Source organism: Erinaceus europaeus, chromosome 13 (assembly GCF_950295315.1).
Source record: "Erinaceus europaeus chromosome 13, mEriEur2.1, whole genome shotgun sequence".
In the NCBI taxonomy this organism is placed as follows: domain Eukaryota; kingdom Metazoa; phylum Chordata; class Mammalia; order Eulipotyphla; family Erinaceidae; genus Erinaceus; species Erinaceus europaeus.
The window spans coordinates 44,518,141-44,540,555 of NC_080174.1; the positions used below are offsets into that span (position 1 = coordinate 44,518,141).

A 22,415-nucleotide genomic window follows, 5' to 3' on the forward strand; every position below is an offset into this window, starting at 1 on the left:
ACTCTCATGCCTGAGGCTCCTAAGTCCCAGGTTCAAGCCCCTCACCACCATATGGCAGAGCTGAACAGTGCTCTATTTAAGGAAAAAAAAAAAAAAAGTAAGCTCTGCTGGTATAATTAAAATGTAATTTGATTTTTGAAGATGGATAGCTAAAACCTATATTCAGGGAATACTTATGTGTTACATAAGACAGATATGATTGTTCAGATCTTAAGTAGCTCTACAAAAATGAGAAGATCCATTATATATTTTTTTAATAATTTATTTCCTTATTGGGGAATTAATGCTTTACATTCAACAGTAAATACAATAGTTTGTACATGCATAACATTCCCCAGATTCCCATTTAACAATACAACCCCCACTATTTCATTCATCATTTTTCATGGACCTGTATTCTCCCCACCCACCCACCCACCCCAGAGTCTTTTACTTTGGTGTTATGTTTTCTTTTTTTTAATATTTATTTATTCCCTTTTGTTGCCCTTGTTTTTTATTGTTGTAATTATTATTGTTGTTATTGATATCATTATTGTTGGATAGCACAGAGGGGGGAGAGAGAGATAGACACCTGCAGAACTGCTTCACTGCTTGTGAAGTGACTCCCTCATACTTGAGGGTCCAGTACTTTATCCTCTGAGCCACTTACCAGGTTGTAAGATTTAAATTTCTTTTTGTTGTTGTTTTGTTTTTAATTTTGTTTTATTTATTAATGAGAAAGATAAGAGAGAAAGAAATAACCTGATATCACTCTGGTAGATGTGCTGCCAGGGATTGAACTCAGGACCTTGTGCTTGAGAGTCCTTGTGCTTTATCCACTGTACCACCTCCTAGACCACAACATTTAAATTTCTTAACAGATATATCAAACAGTTAATGTAGGAAACACTAGATACTAAATTATTTTTAGGTGAAAACTCTGTCTTCTAACAAGTTCCTGCTACTCTTGAGTGCTCTAAACCAGTCAAACCAAGAATGGCAGATGGCAGACCAAATCTAACAACACAAGGGAATGTGATAAAAATATTTTTCTCACAGTAATGTTAAAGTTTGTTTATACATGTAAGACCTTAGTGAGTACTCTTACCTTGGCAGATGGATTAATTCTGTTCTTTTTGGAACCAGTTCAGTATCTACTTTATCTGTAGAGCTTTGCCATATCTGGCTCTGTTTTGATTGTATTAAAAGAAACCAATTCAGGGGAGTCGGGCGGTAGTGCAGCGGGTTAAGCGCACGTGGCAGGAAGCATAAGGACCGGTGTAAGGTTCCTGGTTCGAGCCCCTGGCTCCCCGCCTGCAGAGGAGTCACTTCGAAAGTGGTGAAACAGGTCTGCAGGTGTCTATCTTTCTCTCCCCCTCTCTGTCTTCTCCTCCTCTTTCCTTTTCTTTCTGTCCTACCTAACAACAATGGCAACAACAATAATAACTACAACAATAAAAACAACAAAGGCAACAAATGGGAATAAATAAATAAATATTAAAAAAGAAAAACCAATTCAAAATGACATGTAGTTTTTACTACCTTTTGAGACCAACTTAAATCGGGGATAGGGTAGGGGAAGAGTAATTGGTGGACATCTGTATTTGCATACTTAGTCCAATGTATATGGCATTGCCTGTCAGATTATGGTACCTTTTTATTTTAGAATACTTTTGTTTTGTGGCCCTGGAGGTGGTACAGTGGGTAAAGCAGCAGCATTGCATATGTCAGAGTGATGCTCTGGTTCTTTCTCTCATAAATTAATAAATCTTTTTTTAAAGAATACCTTATTTTTTAATTGTAGAATATTTAACCAATGTTATTAACTTGTAGAAACTGTCACTATTTCTCTATTGTTATAATAACTGGGGGGAAAAGTAGATTACTTGAGTTGGCAAGGGAGTCTTTTTGAGTTGCTAAGATTTATCTGGATTTCTTCCAATTTACTAGTTATTTTGCTTATGATGCAGACATAAATATCTTAAAGAATCAACTCCCATTGCTGTTGGGACCATGGTAGAGTGAAGCCTCCCTCCAGCCCCACTTAACTGCCAATGGGGGTGGGGGATATCATCAGCTAATTTTCTATAAATATGTTTTGAAACACAACCAGACATAAAGTCACCTCTTTGCTAAATGTTTTGATTTTTTTTTTATTGCTATAATACTGTCAACAGAATTAAAGGTGACTCTGAGCTTGTTTTTTATATAGCACTTCAAAAATGATTGTAGAATTTATATGAAGCTGTATTTGTTTTGTAAAAGAATAGTAAAGCAATCTCAGAACTGCAAAATTCACTATTTAACACAAATTTTATGTCAAATAGAGATAGCCCTTTGCCATCTGGAGTCACTGACAAGACCTACTTTGTAGGTATGGAGATAGGAGCTCTCCCGATGCATGTTTGCAGTAGAGGTGTTCAAAGCGACTGTTACTACTTGATCTCCATTCTTACACTGAAGTAGAGACTTAGTTTCTTGCTCTTGAATTTTTGACCATCCAAAGCAAAAAAGAAGTCATTACTTATTCAAATAAGAAATTTAAGCTTTATGAAATAATAAAAACTGCCATCTGCTAAGCACCCACAACACTGTGAAGATACAATCTCTATTTTATCACTTAAAAATGAATGCTTTAATTCAGAAAGGTAAAATAACTTGTTATAGGCCACACAGCAATTAGATTCAGAATAAAATTACCCAATCTATTAATTAACTCCTGGCAGTGAACCTTGCTATAGGAGTGTTTATGACTGAACAGTATCCTAAAGTGTGGTGTTATCTTGTGTTCTTTATGTTTAGTCCTATGGAAAATAGTCCAGTGGCATTGCACTTTGAGGTAATGCTGACAAGTATGATTAAAATAAATAGTCAAGACTGCAAATTATAGTACAACAATGAGCATAATGATACAAAATAATTGATTAGACCTCTAATAAAAATTTTTCCAATTTTGAAATATTTAATGTATTAGACATTGCTTCTTCTGTTGTACTTTTTTTCCCCCTTTTTACGAGGGTACTACCCAGCTCTGGCTTAGGGTGGTACAAGTGGCTGAACCTGAGACTTTGGAGTCTCAGGCAGTAGAATCTCTTTGCATGACCATTATGCTATCTACCCCTGCTCTGTTGTACTTTTTCTTAATAATCTGGGGCCAGGTGGTGGTGTACCTGCTTAAGTACACATATTACCATGTATAAGGACCTGGTTTCAAGCCCCTACTCCCCAGGGGAGGAGCTTCACAAGTGGTGAAGCAGGTCTACAGGTGTCTATCTTCCTCTTCTCCTATCTCCCACTCCCTTCTCAATTTCTCTCTGTCCTGTCCAGTAAAATAAGAAGGAAGGGAAGAGGGAGGGAAGGGAAAAGGGAAAATAAAAAGAAAGGGGAAAAAATGGGCCTGGGAGCATGGATTCATAGTGCTGGCACTGAGCACCAGCAATAACCTTGGTGACAATAAGAAAAGTAATAATTATCTGGATTTGTGTAATTTTACTGAATCCATTTTGGATATATAAAATAGCTATTACTAAAGGTATTCAGAAGCGGGCAAGGGCCCTTAAATATTCTCTTCCTACTTTTAACGTTGAATCTTGCTCATAGATGGGCTTCAAGTCCCTTGGAAAGTGAATACAGTGAATTGAGTATTGCAGCTGAACCCTATGTTTGCTTATTTATAAGTCATCCTTGAAGTAATTGCATGTATTGATAACAGTTTAGGTTGTGTTTATTTATTTTGGTATTTTGTTGTTTAATAAACTCTAGGATGACGCTACCTCTTTAAATATATTGAACAACTAACAAAAACATTTGTTTTACCTGCTTGGTGTTATGTGGTTTATTATATGTGTGCTAAACTATAAAGATTTCTTGGGAGGGGGCAGGCAGTGGCACACCTGGTTAAGCACACACATTACAGTGCACAAGGACTTAGGTTCAAGCCCCCCAGCCCCCCACCTGCAGGGATGAGTGGTGAAGCAGGGTTGCAGGTGTTTCTGTCTCTTTCCCTCTCTCTTTTTTGTTTTACTTTTTTTATTTTAAAAGTGTTGTTTAAATATTTATTTCCTTTTTGTTGCCCTTGTTGTTTTCTTATTGTTGTTGTAGTTATTATCGTCGTTGTTGTTGGATAGGACAGAAAGAAATGGAGAGAGGAGGGGACAGACACCTGCATATCTGCTTTACCACCTGTAAAGTGACTCTCCTGCAGGTGGGGAGCCCAGGGCTGGAACCAGGATCCTTATGCCAGTCCTTGAGCTTCGAGCCACGTGCACTTAACCCACTGCGCTACCGCCCGACTCCCTCTCTCTCTCTCTTTTTTATTTTTTTAAATTATCTTTTATTTATTGGATAGAGACAGCCAAAAATCGAGAGAATGGGGGGAGATACAGAGAGACACCTGCAGCCCTGCTTCACCACTTGCGAAGCTTTCTCCCTGGTGGGGGGTTAGGGGGCTTGAACCCAGGTCCTTGCACATTGTGACATGTGCACTCAACCAGGTGAACCACCACCTGGCCCCTCTCTTTCCCTCTCTCTCTCTCCTCTCTTTTCAGTTCCTTTCTGTCTCTATCCAATGATAAATAAATAAATAAATATAAAATAATTTTTAAATGTTTTTGTTTCTAACATCTATGTATGTCATACATTGATATATTCATTTGTAAATTTGTTTTTAAATGATAATGAGATACCTCTAGGTCATTGAAAAAGCAAAACAAAAACAGGATGTATTTAAGCCTAAATTATTTTTAATAGGTACTTTTTTATAAATAAGTATTATAATGTGTTTCATTTATAGAATAATTGCTTTAATTTTCTCTTTTAGTCATTTGACTATCCATGAGATCACTCAGCACTGAAAATGTGGTGAACAAACAGATTGTAGCTGAGAGTAAAGCCCCTTATTAGACTGCATCATAATGACTGCGTATTTCATTATTTCACAGCCAGTTTAAAGATGCAGCTTTATGGAAACAACACTGTTCATTGACACCTACTAATCTAAAATGTTTTTGCCACTTTATTCTTAAACGTAGGTGGAAAAAACCCACATCAAGGTCACAGTACCCACCTCAATTGGTGAACAAACACAGGTTTGTGCCAACAGACCACTTGTTTCTTTTCCCCTTCTCAATTTTTTTTTCTCCTCACTCCCTTCACCTTAAAAAAAGGTTGATTTTGTTGGGTTTGTTTTTTTTTTTTTTTGTAAAGATGAAGGTTCAATTTTCAATGAGTCAATATTTTACCATTTTTCTTTCTTTCTTTTTAAATAACGGCAAAACAGAAGCCTGCAGAAAAGTCTGAAGATCTGATAAGAATGAGGAAGGTTAGCTATTTTTCACTATCACAAAAATAACATTTCCATCACCCATGATGACTGTTGCAGTATGTTAAAAAGACAGTGATCCATTCTTTTCATTGATTTCTCTTAACCAAAAATTGTTTTTTAGTGCATGTATACATAATCATATATACTTAAATATATATAAAAGTATATATATGCATATACATATATATACTTTTGCTATATATTGAAATCTTTCATTGATGCAAACTTTCCAGTAGAAAAATTTCTTTATGTATGGATTTATATATTTATTTATGGTGCTGAAGATTGAACACAAGGCCTCACACAGTGAAGCATGTCCTCTGCCACTGAGCTACACTCCCAGTCCCTGAAATATATTTTCCCTGTTTGTTATTATTGTTAATTGAGAGCACTGCTCTGTCACTCTGTGCAGTACAGGGGCTGAACCCAGGACCTCACTTGGAGGGCAAGGGGTCTACTGCTGATCAACCTCACTGATGACCCCCACCCAAATATTTTTACATACAATAAAATAATGAGTGGAGTCCAAACCTGTCCTTTATATTTAAAACTTAAAGAAATCCACAATGGCATTATGTTCTTGAAGTCATTCCGTGATTTATATATAGTTATCCTGGCTAGAAATCATGCTAGTAGTAACTCCCAGTCTTGTTAGTGACTGTGGATTTGGCTGCTCTGTGTCTCCTTTCCAGCTATAGCATGTCATGAGTCAGTTCTTACTAGATCTGGTGTTGACTAACCTTAGGTCAAATACCTTGTAAAATATTTTTTAACTTTTTTTATTTATCTATAAAATGGAAATATTGACAAGACCATAGGATAAGAAGGGTACAGTTCCACACAATTCTCACTGCCAGAACTCTGTGTGTAAAAATATTTTATACTTTATAAAATGTGCCCCAAACCTAAATGATGTTACAAAGCATTTTTCTAATCCATGGAACATACAATTTCAAAGCTTCTTGAAGCCATGTATTAATTTAAGATAACGCCCCAAAAGCTCAATTTCAAAAATGAAAATAAAATAGCTTGTTATATAAGAAGCCAGTGAAGCCGGGAGCACTGTCTATTTAAATAACATCTTCCTTGTTCACTGTTCATGAGCAAGGTCATCCATTTTCTAGTTAGTAATCATGTTCTCTGTGTGTCTTTGTGGTTCTGTGATCATTTCATGTTGGCATATGCTGCGCTGTGGACATTTCATTTAAAATATTTTTTGGTTTGCCAGTTTGCTGGTATTTTCCTGCAAGATCAACATTTTAATTTTTTATGCTTTTCTGTTTTTCCCTTTTTCATTTTCACAGAAAAAGAGAGAAAGACTAGATGGTGAAAACATTTATATCAGACATAGCAATTTAATGTTGGAGGTTTGTATGAATTTGAAGTTTATTTCAGTTGATTGCCTGTAACCTGCATTCTTCGCTGATGCCCTTCTCTTCTTTCTATGCTGCATTTGGTTTTGCATGTCACTGCATGAGAGAACTTTAGAATTAAAATGCTTTGCATGACAGTAAATATGAATATATGCAACCATCTCTCCTTCTGACTCTTTTTAGTTTCATTTCTCATACTTATCTAAAAAATATATGATTGGGACTACCTTTATCTTACGGTTCCTTTGGATTATCCACTGCTAGACAGCTTTGCATCACTGTTCAAAGTTCCTTGAATTTTCCAAGAATGAAAATTCTTATATATCCCAACTTTCAAATTTGTATATATTTTTTCATTTTTATAACTAAGATAGTATTTTTAAAAAGAAAAAATAAATAAGATAATAATGAAAAATAAGAAAGAGGATCAAATTCAGAACTGACTTAAAATTGGGAAGATACTAGACAATGACAGGTCAGTCAGGATGGGGGTGGGGAGGGGGAGTAAGCTACAAGAAGGAAAGAAGGGAGCTGAACACTTAATGAATCATAATATGATTAAGCTATTTTAATAATGAAAACAGACCTGTGCACATGGAATTATTTTAAAGATGATAAAATTGACCTATTTTAATTAATTTTCCCATGGTCACAGAGCATATATAAAATGTAAATATTTTTAAACTGGAAGTTTGAATGAGGTTTTCAAGATAGAACTTTGTTTAATGACCTCTAGTCATTATTGAGCCTCATCTTATGCTTTGTCAATAAGTGTGTTTTAAGTGCCTGTTACAAACGTTGATCAAAGCTGTCAGAATTAAGACCAGCCAACATTATTATGTAGGACATATGCAGTATAAGGTTTTCCAACACTGGATCCTAGGATGTTTCAAATCTGGCAGCTAGATCTTACTGTTTTAATCCACAAGTAAAACTGAATCTCAGTACTTCTTCTTCTGAGATTTAGAAAGAATAGAGTTGTCAGTTGGTCTCTTTGTACTTAAGTATTGTAATATCTCACAGTTCCTTTCATGTCAAGAAATTGACAAGTCCATCTCTAGCACTTCCTCCTATGCTGAACCTGTAGTACCAATCATATATTTGTAATTTACTCCATGAGGTGTGTTATGGCTTCTGAGACTCACACAATTCCTGTGTGTGGTGTGTTTTTCCCCCAGCATTTCACTGACAACTATGACAGGGCATTTCTAAAGAAGTGTGTGTGGTTGAAAATTAAAATTACTAACTACCTTGTGAGAGCACTTTGTATTTAATGGAGTATTTGGTTTGGTCGCTGCTAAAGTTATGTCAGACATTAAAAAGTGTCTTAACTAGAAAACAACCAAAGTAACTGGTTAATCATTTTTCTATAGTTACTGTTAAAAGGTTGGGTCTGTCCCTCTCCCCCCACCCCAGCCCCCAATGCACATGGAATTTCTCTCAAGTTATCTGTCATTTTAGCAGGAGGGCTTTTTTTTTTTAAGCACCCCACCTCCCCCTACTCCTACCCCACCCTCACTAATGCTTTGTTCTGGCACAAATAAGGTCGAGTTCATTTTTAGATCTACCGCCTCCTCCTCTATCTCCCAGAGAGAACCTGTAGCAATGTCTGTGACAAATTCTATTTGGAACAGGTCCCTTTGAAATCTTGATTTTATTCAGTGCCCCCACAGATTTCTAACAGAGTCATCTAAGAAGGATGGAGAAAGTTCCTTCAGATACTAATTTTACTGAAACATTTATTTTCTCAGGTTCCAAGTCATTCAAAAGCTAGGTAATAAGAATAATAGATCATCATTTTTTTTTTCCCATTAAGACGCTACCCTAGGAAGTTAAGCTTTTATCACAGCATCCCTTGCCCTTTTTTTGTTTTCCTCTTGTCATACTTTGAACTCTTCCAAATATGTTAAATTTTTCTTCTTCCAAACAGATTCAATCTCCAGTAAAAAAAAAAAAAAAAAAAACTGAGTCACAGGGCCTTACATGCCTGATGGATCTCAGTTGCTCAGCCTAAACTGAGTCTTTGAGTTTGTTTATGCTTTCTTTTAGCTAGTAAACATGCTTTTCTGGCTTCCAACTAGAACAGAAGTGCAAACTGTTGCTTCCCCATGGTGAATCAACCCATATTCATGAGACATCCTCACATTCACCCCACCAGTGTTGTTATGGGGGAGCTACAGGATTGCCCTTTTTTGGGTTAGTTTTCTCTTTCATTGGTCTCAAGGCAAATATACATGGTTCAGTCTTGCAAAAATGAATTTTCTGAATGATAGCTCCAGAATCAAAATTGTGCCATATATTCTGCTGATTCTTTTTCCTATGCTGTTTTCCATTTGGCATCACTTTTGGGAAAAGAAAAAAAAAAAAGTTGGTTGAGGTCTGTATTGCTCCCAGAGGGGAAAAAAAAATTAAACAAAATTTTTATTTCAGTGAGTTTCTTTGTTTTTTAAAATGTGGCTATTTCCCATGGAGCCAGGGGAGGGGGAGGGACCTAATCCCAAAATTCGCACAGCATATTAGGAGATATATTTAGTATTATGCTTTTCTTGGATACAGAGCTGCCTTGATATATAATAAATACAGAATTTTTAGTAGTCATCGAGTGACAGGCTCCCACATATTTTTATCTCAGGCATAGATCTTTTGAGTTTTCTCAGAAAAGTATGTTGGACAAAGAACATTTGAATTTTTGTCTTTAAGTTTTACTTCCTGGATTATCAGGCCAAGTCTCCCTTTTGAAAGTCATTATATAAATGAGCATATTATTTCTAGTATTACTAACCGTATTTGTTTATCATCCCCCCGCCAGAGCTTGCCCCAGTTGTCCAGTATTTAACTATTTTGAAACAGTTGAATTATTCAAAATTGTCACGAAGTGGATTAAAAAAAAAAAAACTTGATGAGTTCTTGTTAAATTATTCCCAATCATTCCCGATCCATTGAAGCTACTAGAAGCTCCCTATTTTGAATTCTACTAAAAGCTGACATGAAGTTGTCAGAGCTAGAAAGCGTAAGACTTTTAGTTTGTATGAATTAGTATTGGTAAACCGAAAGAAGCCACTATGTCATTATATACCCTTGAGTGCTTTTTCAGAGGTAACAATTTGCTTTGGAGACTTGAGTCAGGAATTTCACTAATAAACTCTAAAAAATCAGCAACAGCCACTTAGTAAGAGTATTGCAAAACTGTCTCCAGAAAGAAAAAGAGAGACTCTTACAGTTGTGATTCACCAAGGCAAGGTAGCCAAAGGCGACAGCTGAATCTTTCATTATATCCTTCATTTAATAATTTCGCATCTATTCACATTTCCATCCTGTCTAAGCTGAGCCTAAACTGGTTCACATCAATTGAGGCTAATTGACCTTCTTAGGATGAGGAGTTAGAGATCTAGTTAGCAGTGTGTCATAGGGGAAGAAATGTAAAATTTTTAAATGAGCTCTTTATACGTTATTTAATTACTAGGCGCTGTGGGATTATGATGCTTCACTGCTTCCAAGAAAAGCAACTTGCTTGTTCTAAAACTAACAAATATACCATGTTGTATATTTACAATTTGATGCCATTTGGGGATCATGACCTCTAAGCTGGATGTGGTGTATTTTCTACCAGTACCCAAAGTCTTATGGGCTTCTTCTGGTGTGCTTCATGAATTCCTGGTTACTTACTGTTTTGCACCTTTGTCCTTTCAACTATAGGATTTAGACAAAAGTCAAGAAGAGATCAAAAAACACCATGCCAGCATAAGTGAGCTGAAAAAGAACTTCATGGAGTCTGTACCAGAACCACGGCCTAGTGAGTGGGATAAACGCTTATCCACTCACTCCCCCTTCAGAGCACTTAACATCAATGGGCAGGTCCCCACAGGAGAAGGAGTGAGTACTTTGTTCCTGTGACTATTTGTCAAAATAAGTGAAATAAATGCTCTTACATGTTAATGTTTTTTATTTGAAAGAAAGTTTAGAGCTGAAAGTTAGCTTTGGTACCTCACCAGTTCATTACAATTTAAAGCATTCATAATCAAACCCTTGTTTAAGTCATAAAGTTTTCCAGTCAAATAATAGGAGCAGTTCAGTGGTACCATAGATAATGGCTTTGATAATTCTCTCTGCAGCTGCATGCTTCTGACTAGTGTGTGTTTACAGTTGACCATATGCCAGTGGGACTTTATGTTCAAACTGCTGTCAAGGGCCAGAAATTTTACTAAATTTAGTAAGGTCAAAATTGGAAAGGGATAAATATTTTTTAAACTTTATTTGAACATTTACACAACTTAGAAATGTCTGGAATGGTTGACCGCAATTATACAATAAACCAAGAAGGCCTGTAAGTCAGAATACAGAACACCAGGTATTAATAGCTGTGTTTCAGTTTTAGAACTACTGATTAGCTTTCTTTGCATAACATCCAACTTTTTATATGCTGTTTTATAAGCTAGATACAATTAGAGAAAGTCTGCTAGCTAACCTTTCAGGGGCTATTCTCTTTGTATTACTGTTGTTATTACTAATTTTAGAAGTCCTACATTTATTTAAGTGAGTCTGTATAATGAGGCTATCTTAAAAGTTACTTTGAACACACAGTCAAAAATTGTTTACTTGTCTTTAACCTATGCAGTATATATATATATATATATATATGTATATATATTCACAATGACTTAATTAATGATAATGATTTTTAAATTATATGCTTGTTTTTCTCTCAAAAGTAATAGCAGTCATAGTTAAGAAAGGTAAAGTAGAGGTCTGGGAGTTGGCATAGTAGATAGAGTATTGAACTCACAGGCATGAGGTCCTGAGTTCAGTCCCCAGCATCACGTGTTCCAGAGTGATGTGCTGATGTTCTCTCTCTCTCTTTTTCTCTCTCACTTAACAAATAATTATTATTTTAAAAGTAATATCTTTGTGGTCCGGGAGGTAGCACAGTGGATAAGGCATTGTACTCTCAACCATGAGGTCCTAAGTTAAATTCCTGGCCTCACACGTACCAGAGTGATGTCTGGTTCTTTTTCTCTTTCCTATCTTTCTCATGAATAAATAAATAAATATTTTTTTAAAAAAGTGATATCTTTATGCTTTTTTTTTTTGAAGGTTTACTTTTTTTTTTGAAAGCCTTTTTTTTAAATAAATGTTTTATTTATTTATTTATTCCCTTTTGTTGCCCTTGCTGTTTTATTGTTGTAGTTATTGATGTCGTCGTTGTTGGATAGGACAAAAAGAAGTGGAGAGAAGAGGGGGAGAGAAAGATAGACACCTGCAGACCTGCTTCACTGCTTGTGAAGTGACTCCCCTGCAGGTGGGGAGCCGGGGGCTCGAACCGGGATCCTTATGCCGGTCCTTGTGCTTTGCACCACCTGCGCTTAGCCCACTGAGCTACAGCCCAGCTCCCGGTTTATTTATTTTCATAAAAGAAGCAGACCAGAACACGACTCATCTCTGGCATATGATAGTGCTGGGAATTGAACCTGTGACCTCCAGGCTTCAGTCATGAAAGTCTGGTACAATACTGCTGGTGCTATCTCCCTGACCCACTAATAATTTTTTAAAACTTGTTCTCATATTTAGAGTTTTTCAATGCTAGTATACAGTACAGTATAGTTTTTCAATGCTAGTATAGTACATAGTCCGTTCTCTAGAAGTGGAGAAGTTGGTAAAAATTGGTCCATATTTTTCAAAAAGTGATTGAAATTGACTGACTATTCTTCAAATAGATTTAAACCAGTTTTGCCAAATAAGAATGAAAAAAATTATGGAATGACTGACAACTAAATATAGTTAGTTACCAGGAATGATAATATCTTCCTGTTCACTGTCCTTTTAGCCTCCATCTCCTTTTACAAATGGACATTAGTTCTGTATTCTAAATATAGAGAATATTCTCTGGACTGAGACAGTGACTCTGCTTTCTACTAATATGTATCTCCATGCGATATGCCTTGTTGCTATTTCACCCAGTTAATCCTGTCTGCAAACCATGCTACATACCTTTTAGACATTTTTGGGTTGACTTTGCAGTTAATAAAAAATGCTCAACTTCAGGGAGTCAGGCGGTAACGTAGCGGTTAAGCGCAGGTGGCAAAAAGCACAAGGACCGGCAAGAGGATCCCGGTTCAAGCCCCCAGCTCCCCACCTGCAGGGGAGTCGCTTCACAAGCAGTGAAGTAGGTCTGCAGGTGTCTATCTTTCTCTCCCCCTCTCTGTCTCCCCCTCCTCTCTCCATTTCTCTCTGTCCTATCCAACAGTGAAGACATCATCATCAACAACAATAATAACTACAACAATAAAACAACAAGGGCAAAAACAAAGGGAAAAATGAATAAATAAGTATTTTTAAAAAATGCTCAACTTCTGGAGTCGGGCAGTAGCGCAGCAGGTTAAGCGCACATGGCACAAAGAGCAAGGACCAGAGAAAGGATCCCGGTTCGAGCCCCCGGCTCCCCACCTGCAGGGGAGTCACTTCACAAGCAGTGAAGCAGGTCTGCAGGTGTCTGTCATTCTCTCCCCCTTTTGTCTTCCCCTCTCTGCACTTCTCTCTGTCCTGTCTAACAACAACAACATCAAAAATAATAATAACTGTAACAACAGTGAAAAACAAGGGCAACAAAAGGGAAAATATATATATATATTTTTAGATTTTATTTATTTATTAGAAAGATTGGTAGGAGGAGAGAGAAAGAACCAGACATCACTCTGGTACATGTGCTGCTGGGGATTGAACTCAGGACCTCATGCTCGAGATTCCAATTCTTTATCCACTGTGCCACTTCCCAGATCACAGGGAAAATAAATTTAAAAAAATATTTTAATAATAAAAAAAAGATGTTCAACTTCTTTGACAAAGTAATGTAGTGTTTACTTTGATGAGACTTGGTATATCTGAATTGGTCTCCATTTCCAGAAAAGTTCTTCTATCATAGTAAAACCCTTCAGAAATCATCTCAGGGCTGATTTGGGGCATGGCTATTTCATTCTGTTGACTCTATAGGAATTACATTTTAGAAATTAGGCCTGTGGAGAATACTGGAATAACTTTAACTCTGTGCTTATGTATACTACCCCTCTAAATCAGTAATGGAATAAGTAAGAACTATGTTTTGATAACCTTTTATATAGGATGATTCCACTTTCCAGCATTTCGTACTTTTGCTCTAATAATTAGGACAATATTTCTGTTCTCTGGGGATACCTCTTCCACCTTTGACAGCAGTGTTGTTGCATTGCAAGGCAACTGAATCTTACATAATTTGTGTATGACCAGGTGAAGAAAACCTCTATCCTTCTCTCGGAAAGAAAGGTTGGTGGGCCAGAGGTAAAGCTGATGTTATGACTTGTGCTTCTCAATCAGAATTTGCTCTTGTCATGGCACCAAGCAGATAATCCACACATACCCCACCCCCCCACCCCCAGAACTGGACAGCAGCTGCTGAGTAATTTTTTTTTCTTTCTTTTGGCTATACTAGTAAAATCACACTCACAGCCTTTTGGCCTGACACATAACATTTCCACTGCTGCAACATTTGCAGCTTTTAATTTGCTTATTTCAGCGCATGGCTGGTTGAAAAGCTGCATGAAGATGTAAATGTATATTCAGAGAGAAAATGAATTTAATTGTACCCTATTCTTTTTATGTTGTCTTTCTTCTCCCCTTTTGTTTTTCTTTTAAAAAATCATTATGATTTTGCATCCTTTCTTTTCTTTTTATCCTTTTTTGCTGGCCAGTCCCCCAGCTACTTTCTCCCTGATACATACCACTTAGGGGTGTGCAAAGAACCAGTGTCAAACTTCCGGACAGATCAGAGGAGGCTGGCTCAACTAAGAGAACTTAGAGCCAAATTTTTCCTTTCATAGAGAATACCTATCTTGACAGGATGGCAGAGTACAGAAATTGTAAATGAAGAAAAAGTCAATTAGACAGCTAGGGGAAAAATGACATTTCCTTATGTATATTAAAAGTTTTTGCTTAATGTGATGTATAAACTTTCATAATGGTTGCTATTATTTTTTATCATAAATCTGAGCTTGGGGAATGAAGTTTTCAATTATTGAGATATGGGGTTTTATTTTTTATTTATTTTAATGGAGAAAGAGAGAGAGAGACCAGAGCACTGCTCAGCTGTGGCTTATGGTGGTACTGGGAATTGAACCTGGGACCTTATAGTCTCAGGCATGAGACTTTTGCATAGCCATTAGGCTGTTTCCCCAGCCCTTTTGCAATCTGTAGAATGTATAGGATTAAGATTTTTATTCCCTTCAACAAAAGTTAATTCCCCCTCAATTAACTATTGTAGTTTTTTAAGTCCATATGAAGAGATGTGAGGATAATTTTTTATATTCTGCCATTCTATTTATAATAAAAATGAGTTTGCTGATGACAATAAGCATACTTCATTTTTGACTTTGCCCAACTGACCTAGGAAAAATTGGCAGCATTAATGTAATGAAAAAATGACCCAAAACTTATATGTACATATCATCAAAGAAGGAATAAATGCTATAAGGAAGTCCAGTGATTCTTTGAAATTTTCAGGACTTCTAATATTCAGAAATTCTATCAACTGAGTAGTCTACTAACTTGTAGAAACGTTGCCAGGATAAACTGCCAGAGTGAAACAAAACAGTGTCCAGATCTTCCTTTGCACATCCCTAAGTATCATGTTGTTTTTTTTTTTTAGCATTTTCCATCTGTCATTTTGTTCATCTTTATCTGTCTCTCTTGATCTTCTACCGTGAAAGCAGACACAGGAACGTGCTCTATTAGTTCAGGATGAAGAGAAAATTAAAAGGCAAGCGAGACCTTCTGAAAGAGCCTTGCCCCAGCAAGAAAATGAAGAAATTCTTCCCAAGGTTTCTATTCCAATCCCTGAGGATCACAAGCCTCTCAAAATGTGCCACTTCTACTCTAATACTTTTCCATCTCCTCGTATCCCTTTCATGATGTCTTTTCTCGTGGTTCTTGCATTGGCTGTCTGGTGGTTGGTCTTTCTGTGATCAGAAAACAGGGTGCTCATCTGAACTGTCAAGACTAAAACCGTTGAATGTTTTTGTTGGTTCCTACTGTGTTATCTCTTGTATGATGTCCTCTAATCTTGATGGTTCACTGTCCCAGAGGAGCTCTCATGGTCATTTTTCTGTCAATAAAATGTACTCTTCATAGACTATATATCATGTGATACAAAGGAGTAGCAATGGATTGCCCAAGACAGCTCACCTCACTGAAATACAACAAGTTTAGACAAACCAGATGTAAAGCATAAGGCAGGTTGGTACATTCCCCCAAAGCTTTAACTCTTCAGACCTGCACGTTCTTAATTGTCTCTTGTTGTTATATCCATCTCTCTGATACTTCACACAAAGCAGGACACTCTGCAGAAACATGTGATATAGGACATTTTCCTAATCTTCTGTAGTCATTTGTGTAGCATGGGCTCTGTAATTTAAGAAACATCTCAACTTGCTAACCTTTCACAAGCCTTAAAGTATAATGTTTTATCTAAGAATCCATAACCACTCCTTTTTATGAGTTATCAAATCAGTACATGCAAAGGCCTTTTTGGAAAAGGGCTTTTGACTTCTGTGGCCTTCTTGTGTGTATCTCTGAGATTTGTAGGGACAAACAACTTTATCCAGCCTGGTTTATGAAAGAGACCTACAAAGGTTAAATGCCACCTTTTCATGAGTAAAAATTTTGATTTAAGAAAAATGGTGCTGGTGCCATTTTGCCTCTAACCAGGGCTGAACTTCCTAGAGATTAATACATCTTTAGAATTCCTGGCATACAGATTTATTCAAGATCTGTACATGAACATCCCCTTCTCCAAATTAAAATACTGTTAAATATTTCTGGCTATTATTTCCTAGAAGCAATATTTAGCCATTCTGAAAACTTAAATACATTATATATATGTATATTTTATTTCCTTGACAGATTTCAGACCTGTTTATTCTTATATTTGAGTTGAAATCAGTTGCCTTTAATTAATGATCTTGTGAGCTAAACTTCTGTTGTGACAAGTGTATGTGCTCTGTTTGCATGTTGCTTTTGCTGACGTCCCTGACATAAATGAGTGTGCTCTCTTCACAGCACAACTCAATTGCCTAACCTATTGTTGTCGTTTTCACTTCATACTAATGAAATTTTGCATGAACACTACTTTTTATGGCACTTGAATGTACCAGTATTGATGAATTGGTTAATTAATGTTGTCTCAAATATTTGTTTTGAAGTAATTTATGGAGTGATCAAACTGAGAATATTACATTTAGTATTCTTTTTCAGTAATGCTTTTAAGTTGATGACACTTCTAAATGAGACTTTGTTTTTTAAGAAGGTGTCTTCTTGGAGCAAAGGAAGAACAGTAAATCCAAGAAATCTTTTTGTCATTCAACATGCAACACCATTCTTCTATTGCCTCTGGAGACATATAGAAATAATGGCCTAATACTTCCCGAAAACTGCTACTCTATTATTAAAAACTTTCCCCCCAAAATGGGAAAAGAGGCAAGAAGTGGGTTAAATCCAAAATTCTGGTATGAGTATGCAACTTTCATGCCACAGACTGTGTCTGTTTATAACAAGTATTTTATAATTAAGCATATTGAGTCACTTATAAGAAAAGAGAAACCTCAAGTTGACCTGGGATATTACAAAGCCATTCTCTAATACAGAATGTGATTGTCATAAGTATTCTTCCCCTTTATCTGTGGAGTAGAAATATAAGAGTTTTCCTTATAACGTAATAAAAAAAACTATAGCATTGGTTAAATTCTTTTAAGTCTTTTTTCAAAGAATTATTAAGAAAATATTAATAATTTTATTGATACTTTTATAACTGTTTCAGATTATATTTCCACTTTTCATCTTTGTACACAATTTTTTATTAATTACTGTTGTAACCTTCACCTTGAACTTTGTTTTTCTTTGTATTAGGGTTATTCAAAATCCATAAAAGTCTAGTGTAAAGTCAACTATACTTTTCAGTTTTCCAAATTGCAACACGAGTCCTCAAAGAACTTGTAACTCCTGATCAAAGGAAAGGCCCTTTCTTCTATTAGCTGATTAAGAATAATCAAGAGAAGGGCCAAGCCTGTGTATTGGACCAAGCTGGAAATGCAGGCTCAAAAGATATGCCCATCACAATTATCAGGAGAAAGACGTTGAACATTATATTATAGCTTTGTATTACTTAAGCTTAATGCTACTGACATTTGTAACAGAAAGCTGTAAACATAGTTTTGTTTTCATTCTCAGATCTCATTTCGTTCTCAGTAGCAGAAACAGATTCAAATAACTGTGTATTCGTTTTAACCTGGTTTAGCTTCTAAATGGCAATTGATAAGAGTTTGGACTAAAGGTTATCAAGACGGACCAATAAAGTGTTGGGTTTTTGCCTCGGTTTTGTTACTAATCATTTCTAGAGTGTTACTAACTATTTCTAGAGTGGCTCTGATAAGTTCTTTGACTATGTGGGGCCAGATTTCCACCTAGAGACATAGAAACAGGGAGTCGGGTTAAGTGCATGTGGCACAAATCGCAAGGACTGGCATAAGAATCCCGGTTCGAGCCTCCGGCTCCCCACCTGCACGGGGAGTCGCTTCACAGGCAGTGAAGCAGGTCTGCAGGTGTCTTTCTCTTCCCCTCTCTGTCTTCCCCTCCTCTTTCCATTTCTCTCTGTCCTATGTAACAACAACGACATCAATAACAACAACAAAAAATTAAAAAAAAAAAAGAAAAGAAACATAGAGACAAACCTCCCTCATGAGAATGAATCTGTAACATGTTTCAGGAACCAGAAGGTCTGGTTGTTCAAATCTTAGTCTTTTGGGAACTGAGAAAGTGGAGAAAAGAAAACAAATAAACTCTCATTAACTTCCTGGAATTTTTATATAAAGTAAGTGATGAAATGTTGTGTTTATTTCCATCTATCATTTATGTATTTATCTGTTGGGATTTATTCACCACCTCACTGAAGCTTCCTTCAGTGCAGTTGGAACTGGGCGTGAACCTGGGTGGTGCCCCTGACAAAGCAAGCACACCGTCCAAGTGAGCTGGCCATCTGCCCCTTATTGATGGAGTCTTTATTTGGCCAGACATTTAGTAATACTAAACTTAAAAATTTCTTGTCGGGAGCCGGGCGGTGGTGCAGCAGGTTAGGCACAGATAGCACAAAATGCAAGGACCAGCATAAGGATCCCAGTTCGAGCCTCCGGCTCCCCACCTGCAAGGGGCTTGCTTCACAGGCGGTAAAGCAGGTCTACAGGTGTCTATCTTTCTCTCCCCCTCTCTGTCTTTCCCTCCTCTCTCCATTTCTCTCTGTCCTATCCAACAATGACAACATCAATAACAATAATAACGACAACAACAAAACAACAAGGGCAACAAAGGGGAATAAATAAATTTTTTAAAAATTTTTTTAAATTTCTTCTCAAATTTGTCATACTCTTCAGCAATCCATCTTATCTAAGTGGTATATTTGGAATATGCTATTCTTAAAAATATACTCAGCATGTTTATTTTGGGTTTTTTAGCTATTTTGTAGGCTAGCAGTTGGAATCAAATAGTTTCAGCCTACATGAATCAATTTTGCTACTTAGTGTCTTTTGTTTGTTTTGTTTTTAAAGATTTGTTTAGGAGCCGGACAGTGGCTCATTTAGTTAAGCACAAATGTTACTATGAGTATGAACCTGGGTTCAAGACCCTGATCCTCACCTGTAGGTGGGAAGCTTTTAGAGCAGTGAAGCAAGTACTTACTACAAGTGTCTCCCTTTCTATCTTACCTTCCCCTCTCAATTTCTCTTTGTCTTAGTCCTATCCCCCCAAAAAATAAAATAAAATAAAATAAAAGGTGGGGAAATTGGCCTGTAGGAACAATGGATTCATTGTACGACACCAAGGTGACCAAAAAAAATTTTTTTGTTCATTTTATTTTAATGAAAAAAGAAAGAGCCCAGAACACTACTAAGCTCTGACTTATAATGGTGCAAGGACTTGAACTTGAGACCTCCAGATCTTAGGCATAGAATTCTGGTGCACAACTACTATGATATCTTCCTAGTCCTCGATTTTACTACTTGATTAGATCTTCAGTGAAAAATTAAAGGCTGTCAACCTGGGGAGGTGGTACAGTAGATAAAGCCTTGGACTCTCAGGCATGAGATCCCAAGTTCAGTCCTCAGCATCATGTGTACTAGAGTGGTGCTTTGGTTCTTTCTTTTCTCTCTCTCTCTCTCATCAAAAAGTAATTTTTTTTAAAGATTTTATTTACTTATGAGAAAGATAGGAGGAGAGAGAAAGAACCAGACATCACTCTGGCACACGTGCTGCTGGGGATCAAACTCGGGACCTCATGCTTGAGAATTCAAAGCTTTACCACTGCGCCACCTCCCGGACCAATTTTTTTTTTTTTTTTTTTTTTTTTAGGTTTTAAAACCTAGCCCTGGCTCCCCACCTGCAGGGGAGTCACTTCACAGGCGGTGAAGCAGGTCTGCAGGTGTCTATCTTTCTCTCCCTGTCTCTGTCTTCCCCTTCCTCTCTCTATTTCTCTCTGTCCTATCCAACAACGACGACAACAATAATAACTACAACAATAAAACAATAAGGGCAACAAAAGGGAATAAATAAATCGCACACCTAGTTGAGTACATACATTACAGTGCTCAAGGACCCAGGTTCAAGCCCATAGTCCCCACCTATGTGGGGAAGATTCACAAGTATTAAAAACAGTGCTGCAAGTATATATCTACTCATTTGCTCTCAATTTCTTTTTTCTTCTTCAATTTTTTAATTACCTAGTTGAGTACATACATTACAGTGCTCAAGGACCCAGGTTCAAGCCCATAGTCCCCACCTATGTGGGGAAGATTCACAAGTATTAAAAACAGTGCTGCAAGTATATATCTACTCATTTGCTCTCAATTTCTTTTTTTTCCTTCAATTTTTTAATTACCTTTATTCACTTATTGGATAGAGACCATCAGAAATTGAGAGGGAAGGGAGGGATAGAGAGGATGAGAGACAGAGAGACACCTGCAGCACTGCTTCACCACTTGTGAAGCTTTCCCCCTGCAGGTGGGGGCTGGGGGCTTGTATCTGAGTCCTTGCGCATTGTAACATGTGCACTCAACCAGGTGCACCGCCACCCGGCCCCTCACTTTCTCTTTTTCTCTATAATAAATAGATGGGAAGAAAAGGAAATAAAATTTATTAAACATATATATATATATATATCTTTCACATACATTGGAAAGACCTGTAAAACAGAGTAAGTAGCTAGCTATGTGGTCTTAGATGCCATATTTTAAAATATATATATTTATTTATGTTATAACAGAGAATGAAAGATGGAGCAAAAGTCAAAGAACACTCCTATATAAACAATGTGGAGAATTCTACTTACAGGTCTTGCACTCTAACACTGAGCTGCTTCCTTAACTGCTTGACACCATCTTTTTCTATTTTTAATTGGAAGGCTTGTGGTTTATAGCAGTTATTGTCACATGAGTAAAATTTCTCATCTCACCACAGTTTGTGTCTTCAAAACTCTTTCACCCTCACCGTAGGTCCTTTTCCATTGTCCTCTACCAGGACCTCAAAGCTGCAGCCCCCTCCCTACCCTCCTTCCCAGAGTCCTTTGCTTTGGTGCAATAGACTCAGTCCAAGTTTTACTTTGTGTTTCCCCTTCTGTTCTTGTTTCTTAAGTTCTTCCTGTGAGTGTGATCATCCCTATTCATCCTTCTCTTTCTGATTTACCTCACTTACCATGACTCCTTCAAGCACCACACAAAATTAGGTGAAGTAGATGACTTCATGGGCATCAGGTGGTGGCACACCCGGTTAAGCGCACAGTCCTAAGTGAAAGGACCCCAGCAAAGATCGAAGTTCCAGCCCCTGTCTCCCCACCTGCAGGAGGGACACTTCACAAGCATCTGCAGGTATCTTTTTTTTTCCCTCTCTAGCTCCCCATCGTCTCTCAATTTCTCTCTATCCTATCCAATAACATGGAAAAAATGGTCACCAGGAGCAGTGGATTCATAGTGCCAACACTGAGCCCTAGCAATAAACTCCAGCCCTAACCTTGGAGGCAAAAAAAAAAAAGACTTCACCTTTCTTAATAGCTGAGTGGTATTCCATTGTGTATATATATCAAAACTTTCTTTTTCATTTTTTTATTATTGGGTAGAAACAGAGAAATTGAGTGGGGAGGAGGAGATGGGGGAGAGAGAGACAGACCTACAGCACTGCTTCAGTTCTGAAGCTTTCCCCCTGCAAGTGGAAACCGGAGGCCTGAACCTAGGTCCTTGAGCATAATAATACGTGCACTTAACCAGGTGCGCCACCACCTGACCCCAACCACAACTTTCATATCCATTCATCTGTTGTATAACAGCTAAGTTTCTTCCAAGTTTGGTCTAATAACAAATAAATAAATAAATATTTTTTAAAGAAAAAAGAAACTTGTTTGGGAGCAGATAATAGACAAAATCTAATGTTTTAAAGCTTAAAATGGGAGGTATAGATTCTCAGCTATCTCTCTGAGTCTTCCCAAATCAATAAAAATTATAATTTAGTCCTCACTTTCTCCTCTACTATTGTCTCTTTAAAGGGAAATCTTATGTGCAGAATCCTAACTCAACAGATCACAAAGAATAATAAGAGAAAAACATAGTCAGTGCATTCCATTCATTTTTAAATTGTCCACTAGCAAAAAGCAAGCTGCTGTGTATTACAGGGATACAAAGAGAGGC

General features: G+C 37.0%; 1 protein-coding gene across 18 annotated transcripts in view; it reads left to right on the forward strand.

Annotated features, from left to right (window-relative positions):
• The window catches only part of EPB41 (erythrocyte membrane protein band 4.1), a 217,665-nt gene that overhangs the window by 150,811 nt on the left and 44,439 nt on the right, over positions 1 to 22,415 (forward strand). For 4 of the 18 annotated variants that reach the window (XM_060205680.1, XM_060205676.1, XM_060205677.1 and 1 more), the window contains exons 13-15: positions 5,258 to 5,299; positions 6,607 to 6,669; positions 10,372 to 10,548. In XM_060205680.1, coding sequence (XP_060061663.1) covers positions 5,258 to 5,299; positions 6,607 to 6,669; positions 10,372 to 10,548 — 282 coding nt within the window. Of the gene's footprint in view, positions 1 to 5,257; positions 5,300 to 6,606; positions 6,670 to 10,371; positions 10,549 to 13,932; positions 13,984 to 14,393; positions 18,080 to 22,415 lie in introns of those variants that run through there. The other 14 variants (XM_060205692.1, XM_060205679.1, XM_060205685.1 and 11 more) reach the window with 11 other exon arrangements.